Source organism: Stegostoma tigrinum, chromosome 2, assembly GCF_030684315.1.
Source record: "Stegostoma tigrinum isolate sSteTig4 chromosome 2, sSteTig4.hap1, whole genome shotgun sequence".
Lineage (NCBI taxonomy): Eukaryota > Metazoa > Chordata > Chondrichthyes > Orectolobiformes > Stegostomatidae > Stegostoma > Stegostoma tigrinum.
Genome location: NC_081355.1, coordinates 68,369,482 through 68,382,105, shown reverse-complemented (window position 1 = coordinate 68,382,105; position 12,624 = coordinate 68,369,482). Strand labels below are relative to the sequence as shown.

The 12,624-nt window shown below is 37.7% G+C and overlaps 1 protein-coding gene across 4 annotated transcripts in view; it reads left to right on the top strand.

The window, feature by feature from the left end:
• Nucleotides 1-1,744: 1,744 nt before the first annotated feature.
• The window catches only part of etv1 (ETS variant transcription factor 1), a 146,738-nt gene continuing 135,858 nt past the window's right edge, over nucleotides 1,745-12,624 (top strand). The window contains exons 1-5 of one of the 4 annotated variants that reach the window (XM_048523889.2): nucleotides 1,745-1,805; nucleotides 2,110-2,379; nucleotides 2,796-2,924; nucleotides 3,814-3,901; nucleotides 4,605-4,652. In XM_048523889.2, the coding sequence (XP_048379846.1) occupies nucleotides 2,865-2,924; nucleotides 3,814-3,901; nucleotides 4,605-4,652 (196 nt within the window). In that variant the 5' untranslated portion in view covers nucleotides 1,745-1,805; nucleotides 2,110-2,379; nucleotides 2,796-2,864. Of the gene's footprint in view, nucleotides 1,806-1,961; nucleotides 2,380-2,795; nucleotides 2,925-3,813; nucleotides 3,902-4,604; nucleotides 4,653-4,824; nucleotides 5,201-12,624 lie in introns of those variants that run through there. The other 3 variants (XM_059654494.1, XM_048523907.2, XM_048523897.2) reach the window with 3 other exon arrangements.

Here is a 12,624-nt window from a genome sequence, read left to right as displayed (position 1 = left end):
CTGTGATCCATTTGTTTCAAGTCTCCAGCAGAAAACAAATTGTAAAAAGGAGCAAATGACAACTTTGGAAATATAAGGAACCAGAATGCTGGGAAAACAGCTTGCAACTACCACAGAATAGACGGTGAAGTACCATTGTTTTGTCTTTCTGATGAGTGGGGGGTTGGGCCATATTGAACTATTACTTCATAATCGTATAGATTTTCCTTTCAAGTACTGCTATAATGAAGTATGTTATTAGGTTGCAAATCATTGAGCCATGACAACTGATTTTGATTTTAATTGAACATGTAAGCAGATTCTGTGCACCAGTGATTGTGTAGGCGTAGACTCGTAGACAGGCAATGACAATCCAGAAATACCAACAGTCTGCTTGGTGTAGAGCCTGCAAAACAGCTGATTTGTGGCGGTTTACTGAAGTCACCCCATCAGCCACAGTGACTCACCTCGCCCAGAGATGTGCTGAAACATGCGCACAAACAGTAAAGGGGAGCAGTGGAGGCTTCGGGGAAACTTTGCAGAGGCAGAAATCAGTTGTGTCCTAGGCTCTTAACGAGCGCCATGGAGACAGGAACTGCAAACGTTGACAAGTCTGTGCAGAAACTGTATAGCTGACATTCAGAGGAGGGGCGAAGGAAAAATTACATTTGGGCTGCATCTAATGTTATGTAACCAAACCTTTAAAGGAGTTCATTATGTAAATAGCATATAAAGATGTAGATAAGTTTGTTTTGCTTTTTCTGTCAACTAACTTACTGTTTTAATGTAAAAAAAATTCCTATTCGCATACGAGTTGACTTTTATATTTTACTCACAAGCTTTGATTGTAACTTTGCTTGCTTTGTCTCTAGATAGGGTTTCATTTTTTTGTGAATGAACTCTTCCCTCCCCCAGTCCAGTCAAACTTCGGGATTTGTTTACTGAATGAACTCCTCCTTCCCCTAGGTTTCTCGGCTGATCTCGGTGAATTTGACCTTTTTTTGTGAATGAACTCTCCCGCCCCCTCGCTTTCTTTTATCTCTCGTCTGACCGTAAATTTTAAGACTTTTTTTGTGTGAATGAAATTCCCTGCGCAACGATATCTTGCTGTCAGGGACGTGTTCCCTGCATTGTTTTCTTTCCAGGTGAAATGAATTTGCCTTCTCCCTCACTTTGAATCGTCCCTTTTTATTTGTTTTTGCCCCCTGATGCTCTTTCGCCTGGAGGGAAACTGTTGCTCTATGAATAAACACATCAATCAACTGAAAAGCAGCCTGTACCATTGGTTAGCTCAGCAAAGCCATGCAAATACAGCTTGGTCATGCACAAAGCGCCACCCCCTGTTGCTGCGGTAACCATTCTTCCTGCCTGATTAGACAGCTTGAAAACTGTTTCACAGATTATATTAAAGAAACAGTGGGAAAGAGACGGGGACATTTTAGGAAGTTAAAAAAGCTCAGCCACAAAACTTTTTTTTATGAAAAAAAACTCGCGTTGCAATTCTTAAAGCAGCATTTCCCTGATGCCGTACGATTTCTTCAGGCAAGTTTACACCCCACGACTTGGTTTAAAAAAAAACAAATGCAATTATACAATTTAAAAATAAAACATCTGCAGCTTCGCAGGATGCGTCACTGTTGCCAGGGCTTTTGTGACTCTTATAATCATTAAACACGATCTGGGAGGGTCAGAAATGTTGCAACTGGTTCTTTTTCAGTTGCGTTTCTCGCCGAGTAATTAGCATAATTGTCAAAAAAATGTTTGATTTGTATCTGGTCTTTGAATGACAGATGTGTCGAATTAAACCACAGAACACAGAAGCTTAGGTAGGCAGGGCTAATATGAATAAAAGGATCAATGTTGTTTTGCAAGGTTTATTTGTTTAGTATTGCATCTGCTCCAGACCTGTCAAATATGTGTAGCTGTTGCTATGGATTATTAATACCGAATTATGTTTAGATAATAATGTTGGGGTTAGCTATGATGTCTCCGAAACTTATTTTGAATGTCTCGGGTCTGTATCTTTCTCAGAAGTGTGATGAATAGAATTGGATTTGGTATACTAACTGATTTAACCGTTCTCTTTCACCACCTCTCTTTTTTGAATAATTGTATTCTATCCTGCGTTAGTCCAAGAGAAAGGAAGCCTGTATCTTTAATCAAGTACAGAAGTGAGTGATTGACAGCTAGAAATTGGAGCCGATGAAACAGACAGGCGACCAATGAGAAAGATCCATCAGAAAACACTGGAGGCCCCTGGAGGAGAAGCAAAGGAAAAACGACTGAATTGAGCACAATCATAGGTCTGGGCTGCCTTGAAAGGACTCTACATCAACTAATTCATGCTATTTACCAAATCTGACGGGAATATTTATATGCGATCGCTCTGCACCCATTCAGGTGAGACCCTGTTCAACTTTTGCAAGCCTCTACAGCGAACGTGATACAACGTTGCAGAAATACTAATAATAAAACGCTCTCCATTTAGTCCCGTTATCTGCATATAAGGAAAACATTTGGGAATTCCACGATGATCGGCCATTACCAATTTACTGTGTGTTTACCACGTTTGCAAGCCCTTTATAATCGATGCGAATGCATACGCACTGATAAGTCCGAAGTACCGGGAGAGGATCAGTTTTGTGCTCTTCCCCCAGCAGTTTGTTCATGTTTGCAGGCTGATCGCTATCTCTCTGGAACAGGTTGGGGCGGTAGTCTGGCATTTTTTTTGTGAATGGGGAGCTGAAGGCTAATTAGATATGCAAGTTCAGGCGGTCCATTCAAGATTTTTCTTTGGCCATCTTCTGTCGTTGTAGGCTGACCGGTTCCAGCAAGGCACAGTCTATCCATCTAAATGCTGGAGTAGGACGAGCTAAGAGTTTGCGATGAGCTGCGGAATCGACGGATACTACGACCAGCAAGTGCCTTACATGATAACAACTCCTGTAAGTGAACTGACAAGTGGGTTCCTAAGAAGTTGGCAAACGGAAGTTTTTTTTAGAAGTTGCTTTATGAAAGACATCATTATTAACTTCGCTTTAGCTCCTTTTAACATTTATAACAAAACACGAGCTGAAAATAAATAGTATTTCAGAAAATTCAATTTGACTTTAATTCACTTCAACTGATACCCCGCATTCCTGCCTTTCACGCTCTCCCCACAACCCCCCCACCCGAAAAAAAACACAGGGTTTGGGGAAGCACGTCATGTATAAATCTTATTTATACCACAGCTCAACCAGGCTATAATATGTAATCATTATGACACAGCTTAAGTAAGCAGAAGGTTTTCAGAAGTCTGGAATCACCATCCATCTAGCAGTTGACTCAGGGTTATGTTGCAAATACGAGTCGAGGAAACATACTTTACTGTGTCAAACTAATTAGGAGATGCGACTTTTGCCCCTCTTCGGCCCTCTTAGTATTCTTTGTCTTCAACATGACACACTTTTACAAATGCATCAACATTCCAAACAAACCCGCCCTTTTCCTACGTACTTGTGTTTTAATAATATTTCTTAATTGTTTTGGAATCCATTTAATATCCGTGGGCAAGACTGTTTAACACAAACTTACACTGCTTTGTCATAAGCTGTTTAAAGGAAAATACAGGTTCCACGTTAATAATGTAGCATCAGGATTTCATTTAAAATAATTAAACCCTCAAAGTGCATTGGCTGATCAACCTGCACTTATTATTTGCTAGAAAGCAGTAAAGTGAGTTTTGAGAAGCTGTCTCTCAGTTAGGAGAGAGCCTTCAGAATTGTGTGATGGGGTCGTTTCATACATCAGGTGTGCTCCTCCACATTTTAACAACTATTTTGTCTTCTATAGAAGCCACATGGAGGGAAGTGTAGTGAAAGGACAACCAGTGAAAGGAAAAGGAAATTCATTGATACAGATTTAGCTCAAGATTCAGAAGGTAACTTACTTCAAGATGACATATTCTTTATTACGTTGAATTTCTCTTTCCATCGCCCACAATTTGTTTTGGTTATAACTGAAGGTGCTTTAAAGTACCTATTGACGTTTTCTCTTCGTAGTATTGTTAGTTGTGGGTTAATAGTCACATCTTACCATCAAATATGGCCAGTTCACATATTCAGTAACTTTAGACACAGGCCGTCAAACAGCTTCTGTCAATATTAACTTCTTATTGTGTACATTAATTCAATCTGCCATAAAGCACCGTATTTTCTGTTTGGCAACGCTCTTTAATCTGCCGAGATTGTGTATTATAGATAAAATAGTTCAATTAATCCAACCGTTCAATTTTCTGTTGTGCTGTATGGATCCTGGTGATCCGTGTCCTATTCCCGATTAAAATGATGACATGATGCATGAAAAAAAAGTATTTTTGAACCTGGACATGTTCTTGGTGGTGGGTGGGGGTTGGGGGATCTTTAGCACGCATTACATGAGATTTAGACCTGATCGATATTGCTGTTTAAATTTCTCGACTGAGTATACAGTATTGCATTCAACTGAAGGATACTGAATGGTAACTCGACGTGATTAAGTCCGTTTCACGCATTTTTGGCTGAACTGTTGACTTTAGATTAAAAAAAATAAACACTATACAACACGCAACAATGTTTTGATTTTCTTCTTCTTCTGCATTGTAGAACTCTTTCAGGATTTGAGCCAGCTACAGGAAACCTGGCTCGCAGAAGGTAAGAAACTCTTAAAGCCCTGAGAGAGAGAATAAAAAATGTAGGAAAAGAAAACAATTGCGACGCTTAAAAGTTGCGTTCCTAACGTGAAGCCCAATTAATTGAGCTCTAAAAGAGCCACCTCATGTGTCATGCATACATTATAGACTGTGATTAGTCTGCCTTGGGGAACTCAGGGCTGATCTTCCCAGTGTCATCACAGATTACTAGGAGAAATTGCTTCCAGTTTACAGTCACATCTGCTTTTGGGAAGATCTGTAGCCGTCCAGACATCTAGACTTAAGTTTGAAAGCACCATTTAGTTTTGACTGGCGATGATTTTACTTGATCAATCTTCACTGCTGCAGGAGACGTTTTTAAGCGTGAATTATTAAGACACTAGGCTACATCCGAGCTCCGATGGTGCCAAAAAACGAGCTTTGATGTTCTTTAGGTGTTGTTTTCTGATGGCAAAAAGTGTTTATATTCCTCGATTCATCGCGACGGGATGCTTCAGGATTTGAGTGCAAGTGTCTTTTATCCAGCTTGCTCACAGCATACAACTTTAGGTTTGTAGCTGACATTTTAAATCTTTTATACTTATCTGAAGGATGTGACAAATTTCGAAATTAATTGGGTGATTTTGACACCCATAAATTGTATATGTTTAAAAGTCTTTTAGCGATATAACTCAGCTTTGTATTCGTGCCAAAACATGTTTCAATAATTATTGTAAATTTCAAACAACATCACTTTGGTTTATGGAGAATTTTCAGCACTATTTACAGATTGGTCTAAAAGTGTTTAAAATGTGACAGTTTTATACGTTGAAATAATTGTTCAGAGTATTCATTGAAACATGGAACATAAATGCATTTCTACTTAACTACACTAATTGTGTGATCACTATATCTGTGTATATATTTAAATATTGGTACTTTAACATGCTGCCAAAAATAGTTATATAAATATGCTCAGTTTTGCTGATTTTTTGCAGTTCTAAATGATCCTGGTTTTAACGTGTCTGGACACCAAGTGGAATGCAATTCATTGGCATTATTCAAAATATATTTGGATGAAACTGATTAATAGTTGAGACAGTGATTTGGAGAAAATCAGTATGCAGAAGTAATCAAACAAATTGTTTTGAAAATATGAAAAAGGTGAAATATTTGCCTTAATCCATTTCCTAAAGCCCCATTTTCAAATCAATTTTCAAAGTCCCACTGTGTTGAGTTGCAGCCCTATCTTCTTTTCCTATCAGGTATTGTGGCTGCTACCTTATTGAAGCTTGTTAGAGAAAATACTTGTTTCCAGGCAACTCTTAAATAAGATTGGCCTTAAATAAAATTAATTATTTTCACTCAGTTCTTCTGCTAACACTGTGAGCACATTTTGAGATGTTGAATATCTTGTAAATAGTCTCATTTATATCACTGAAGCCAAAAAGAAGAGGAGGACTAAACATTCTCCTGCCTTTTCATTGGGCTATGTGACATGACCAGGTATTTAAAAGTGTCTGAGATACTGAAAAAGACAACTTCATCCGAAGGTAAATGTTACTGCTAGTTCCTAGACTGGAAAAAAATATGCTAAGTAACTGAAAACATGTTCCATGTAGTAGTAAATAGATCCTTGTGATGGGTGGAAAGATGCAATAAAATTTTGGTAAAACATCTGTTTGTATGTATTGATAGTGAATTGATCGTGTATGTGATTAGTTTTCGTTTATTGTCTGTGCTACGAAAGCATACTTAAATGTACTAATAATTCAGGTTAAACAGTTTGAATGATGTCACGCCGAAAAAAGTTAATTAATCCGCAATTGTGCAAAAGGCAACCCTTATTCCTTCTGTTTCTTTTTCCACTCAGCACTTCTAAAGAGCAATGTAGAGTGAGCACTAAACTGCATTCTAAACTCCAATAACATCGAGCTTTTCAACTGCGATTAATGGAGATTCGGGGAGGGCGCAGCTCATGTTGCCAGCAGTTGTCTCAGTGTGTGTGGGTAGCATTAAAAGCTTGGGTTATTGAGACAGAGATGATTTTGTTGACATAACAAAGCTGTTCTGTAACCCAGACTTTCACTTTGGCATCTCGTTTGCAAGTTACGATTTGCATCCAAAGCCGCCTCGAAAGATAGGTCGTTTTTAATAGAGTTGGATATTCCAGAATTCCGTTGTCCTTCCATCAGTTTTGCAAAATAGCCGTGGTGGTACGCAACGGCTTTCTGATCAGCAGTATTAGTCCGTATTACCAATGTATTGTTTGCGCTGCAGTTCAAGTTGGTAAACAGTGTTGAGCTGACTGGGGACTGGACGTACTGAAAGTAGATAGAGAGTAGCCAAAGTGGATTTACTCATGCAAATATCGGGCAAGATATTTTGAACAGTCCTAAAGACAAAATGTTTCAAAGAAAAAAAACGTGCACCATTTTTCTACTTTGAACTATTTCTGTTCTGTTGTATTGTGATGATCTTGTTTAAAGGCATTGCTGTGGACGCATTGGAAATAGCTGTGCGGGGAGTTTATGCAGAATAATTAGAAGCCACTTAGAAGCGTGTACTAGACGCGTGGGCTTACTGTTATTGAAATGCGGCAAAGCGGTTTGGTTTGGTCGTGCGTTTTGGCATTATCAGTTCCATTGTTCGTTTTCGAACCGAAAACCACAGCGAGAGTAGAGGCAGGTTCGGCTACCTCTGAGCATGATTTATGTGAAGTGCGTTTGTTTAAGCCGCCATCCTTGCCATCCCCTCATGTGTTATGTTATCCCAATATACCTGCTTTAGCCACTTCCATTCCCTTCTGACAGTTTGCGATAAGTCAGCAAGCTCGTTATCATGTCATCAATCCGACTGTTGATCAGCTGTCCTGAGTATAAACTTCATATCCTATCACAAGTTTTCCTTCCATTGATTTCTTCTTTAGATTTTTTTTTAAAATTGCAAACTTCCTTGATTGACTTCAGTCTTCGGCGATTTGAATAGAGGCCAGGCTGTTCCAATGGCATTGTTGGCTCAAGGAACTTTGGACCAATTTTGTTGAACTAGTGCCCAGTGTTGAACTAGAACTAAGCTCTTAGAACTTGGCATTGGTTTGTAATAGGTTGCTCATCAAGTCCCATCGAGGGCTGAATGTGGAAAATGGAGAAAAAAAAAATCCATTGCAACTGCAGGATTAGTTTTAAATGCTGTGGTTAAGGCATATTGTGCCGCAGCACAGAAAGAGCTTTGTTATGAAGCTGACTGATGTTATTCTTGACTTGGAACTCAAATAGAGAAGATTGCAAAAAGTTGGGTAGTACCCCATTTACTAGCATTGATGATCAGCTCTTGAACGGACAAATGTACCAAAATATTTGTATGAAAGCAAATGTATTTTATTCTTCTGCCAGATGGGCACCATATCTTGGTTCACGTGGCAAAATAGAGCTGTAAAGAGTAGCTAAATTCAAACCACGGTTGAGGATTTGATTGTGAAGTGGGATATGTGTTTGTCTCTTGGGCAGTCTCTCATTAACACAGTAACCACTTCAGAGATTTATACTGTTGCATAGGTTAACAGTAGTTCCCAACAGGTAGCATTGCTACTTTTTTTTTCCAATCAGTTTACCATGGTTCTGCTCTGCTAATAGGAAGCATTGAAATCACGGTACTGCACAACATCAGCTTATTAAGTGTGTGATGGAAAATCATTGTCAGCCCCAAGCTAAGAAAGGCACTACATATGTTAATGAATTTCAGCATTTTAATTTTGCCTATCAATACAAACAATGAATGTGTTTACAGGGAAAGTTCATGTTTCCCTTAAACTCCCCTCCTCCTCCTCCACAGGCCAAAGGCTGTGACGTTGGTCTCAGCGGTCTGACACTGCAAAATCTGAATTGATTCTCTGAAGAAAGGTGGGGTTTCATTTTTGCTGCTGTCTTCAGTAATTGTTATAGTCAGTTTTCTTATTCATTGTTAGCAAGCAATAACTTTTCAAAAAAAAATTAAGTATAAGTTACTGTTTGTTAAATTTCCAGTTTCATGCAATTGTGTGTGTTCCTCATTCAAGTATTTTTCTTTCAAATAGAGTAGTCAATTGCTGGTGACTTCCATTAACCCTCTCCTGCTTGAGCAGTGGAGGCAGTTCTTTGTTGTTTGCCAATGTCCCCAATTTTCTAAATTGTTTTCACACGACATCACAATAAATGTGGAATAAAGAACTCCCTTAGAGTGGATATTCACAATTACAGATCCTGAAATAACCCTGTTCTCTAAACCGAGCCCCAAGTTTCTTAATATTTACAGTTATCGTTAGTTTGTTTAAATAAAAAACAAAATATTGCTTTGATTGGACAGCTTTTCATCTCATATCATTTTTAAAATTTTTTGTACTGCAGAGTTACAGTTGTAATTTAGATAGAATGCATAGATTAAATATATATGGGCTTGACTTTAACTTAGTACCATAATGTACTAAAAGTATATGAATCCTGTTCAGCCTTCATTTTGCCCAGTGGTTTAAAAGAACATTTATTTTTATCCTTGTTGCAGGGTCCTGTTGAGGGAGTGCTATCTGACTTTCAGCTGAGAATTAGAAATCTCTTCCCTTAGTACTGCTTGGATTATGATGGAGTATAAATGTAGAAGTTGGTTTCCCACTTTTAAAGAGTAGAAACTGGCTTCTTTAGTCAGAGCAGAGTATCTTGCAGTTTCACATTTTTGCGGAATGTGAATCCATTCATTTCCACAACTTCAGTCTGTTATATTATGGAGTTTTACCGATGGAGGGAGAATTGGGTGCCTGTTTTTACTCCATTGTGGCAAAAGCTTTGGGGTTTTTAAGCTTTATTGTCCCAATCCTCTCTGTCTAGTAATTTCAGGGTAAGCAATTTTTGTTTTCAAGTCAGTGTTAATTTCAAACCAGATCATAGTGACCTCTCTTTACTTTTGATATTCAGATGCTACTATTCTTAAAGAGGCCAATGCATCTTGTGCCATTTCCTTGATGCCCTCTCTAGAGTTTGCATCAGCAGTTATAAGAAATCGCTGATCAACCTAAATGACTGGGTCATTTACTTTAAGTGCTCTCTGGTTATCGTTGAATGTCTATATTTGTACCAGAATGTGGTCAGCCACATTGAGTAAAAAAAAGTAAAAAGTTTATTTCAGAAATTGTTTATAAAATTCCACAAATTTTCTGTTGATTTTAAAAATATTATCACAGCAAAAATAAGCTGGCTAATTTGCTCATTTGGCCACTATAGCTTTCTAGGAGGTCCATATCTGAAGTATAGGTGCATGCCAATTTAGATGGTCAATGACTAGTGTGCACGTAGATTCCTTGTATGTGCTGACAGTGGGCTCACCTCCTCGTAAACTGTAGGAAGTAAATTGTTAGGTTGGTAAAACTTTCTTTCTCGATTTTCTCATATTTTCCCACAGCAATCACCTCTCTGCCAGGATATGATACACTGTGTCGCAGATTGCTGAGTCACCTATTATTGACTTGGGAAACTTGACAGACAGTGTCCATGGCTATTCAACCACAAGGGCCATCAAGTAAAAAACCTGTCTTGATGTGATGTCCATAAGCCTCATTGGACAATGCTGAAGTAGATGTTTACTTCTCCTCTTGGTGCATTGAGGCTAACTAAACTTTGACATTTTACTACTTGATTTCCACTAACTCTACAAAGATTGTGGATTGATCTTGAGACTTTTTTGTTCTGTATGATTTAGATAAGCTCTCTAAAATTACCTTCTAGGATCATCAAGGAGTATGCAGTTTTCTCTGATGAAAAGCAGTATCTGAGCAGCATGCTGAACCCACTGAATAACATTCTGTGATTTAATTTTAAATGTTCTCCAATTAATTCTCCCATTTGTACATTAATACTGCTCTTTTCTTGCTGTGTTTCTCTTCATGAATTATTACTTACAAAATATGTTTAACATCGGTTTGGTTCAATACCAAAATTACGTACTGTTTAAAAGTGTAATCATAACATTTAATAAATCTGGATTAAATTGATCTCATGTACAGCTCTATCCAGATTGTTTTGACAGTTGCTGCTTGTTTTGATACCAAATCTGATAGACTGAAATTTAGCTCAATTCTTGGGATCACAGTGAAAATTTAAACAGAGGTCATGAGGGTGATAGAAAATTATGATAAGGCTTAGCAGAATACCAAACCGTGGCTCATTCTCAGAGCATTCCCTAGCAAATTCTTTAAACTGAATTCTTTAAACACAATTCAAAGCATAATGCAGCAGCAGGCGTACATTGCTTCCATAATCTGCAGGATGAGGAGTCTACTGGAGCAAGTTGGTTAGACTTGGGTAGCTCTTCAACAACTGGTGCATCATTCATTCATTCAGATATAATTGCCTTCTGTGTCATACATTTTGCTATTTTGTTTTTCATTACTTGCAGAGTCCGAAATGTTTCCAACATAACATATAAGAAATAGAAAGGGTGATTGTCTGAGAGATTTGCATGTGTCAACATGTTTGAAAGAAAAAGGAAAGTCGTGGAGAATTTCTGTGCAGTTCTCATGATATTTGTACTTTGATGAAAGACGAGCCATAACACTGGAGTCAGAGTAAATGGCTGCTCTTAGCTATTTATGTTGATTCAAATAAAAATATTAAGAACCTTTTATACGTGTAAGCAACCTATGAAATCAAAACTGAGTTGTTAAACTGTTTAAAATTTGGGGAACAGGAACAGGGATTGTGGAGTTTTAAATTAGAGAGGTTTTCTGAGCACTCAAAATATAGTAGCAAATATTGACCACAGTTTTGGATACTTGTTGACTTTATAAGGCAGTGTAAAGTGGGTAATAATGAACTGGCACTCTGTTGTATATTTCTCCTAATTTTTAATCAAAAATTATAAAAGGAGCTGTCAATTCACTCTTGTTTGTTTTGTCTTGTTGTGATAGAAAGTCCAAAGCTGGTCCCTTGAAGAGATTGTACAGTTGGTGTTGATACTATTAAAACATTACTGCTTTTTGACCTTGCTGTAGCAAATATGGTCTAAATCTAAATACTTGAATCCTTTTTTGCGCCCGAGAGTAGTCCATGATGAACAGAGCCTCGGCTTTACATTTTCTTTTTTACAGTCAGTAGAATTATCAATAACAACCTGCTTTGCACCAAAGTTCCACCAAAAATGAAACTTCACTGCCATAATACCTCTTAGTGCCATCATCCTTTAAACTGAATATTGCAAAACACAGCAAAAACTGGAGTCTTCCCTTCGACAATTCTGAAATCATGCTGAATGTGCCTGTTGAAAATTTGAAGAAATGAAGATATGTATTCTGCATCACAGCTTGGTGTACAAAGTAACCAGAGAATATGAAGGGTAACATTTAAAGTTGTCATATATATTAAGAATATATATATATTTCTAAAACATTTTAATTATAATTTGGATCCCAATATTTAAAGTTGTCATCTAAATTATAACTTTGAAGGTCATTCCCTGCTGTTATTCTCTGTTTCTGTTCTATTGTAGTCTTGTACTCTTTTCCACCCTGTTTATATCTTAAGTATGCCTTACGTTGATTGTTTGGGCTTCTGAATACGGCATTTAAAACAAAACCAAATCCTCCACAATCTATACTGGAAGGACCTTCACAATGGATGTGACTCTTTACCAGCTTTTCTGTTTTTGGTTCAAGCGTCAGAATATATCAGAAATTACATAAAGCTACTCCTTTATATTTCATCTAACGATTGTGTAAGATCATTCCATGTGCAAAGAATAAACTCTTTCTCTGGTATCACAGGAAAGTTAAATCTCAGCGTTTTCTCTGGCAAATATGTTAAAGGCTGGTTTGTTTGCTAAAATGGGTTTTATTTAATGATGGATGTTCAGTTCTTTGGGCTACGGATGTTTTTGTAGGACCAACTCACCATATCAAATATACTGCTGATTATTGAAAGGAAATGTGAATGGCTTTGACAAAATGTTGGAATTCAGAATAAGTCAAAAGC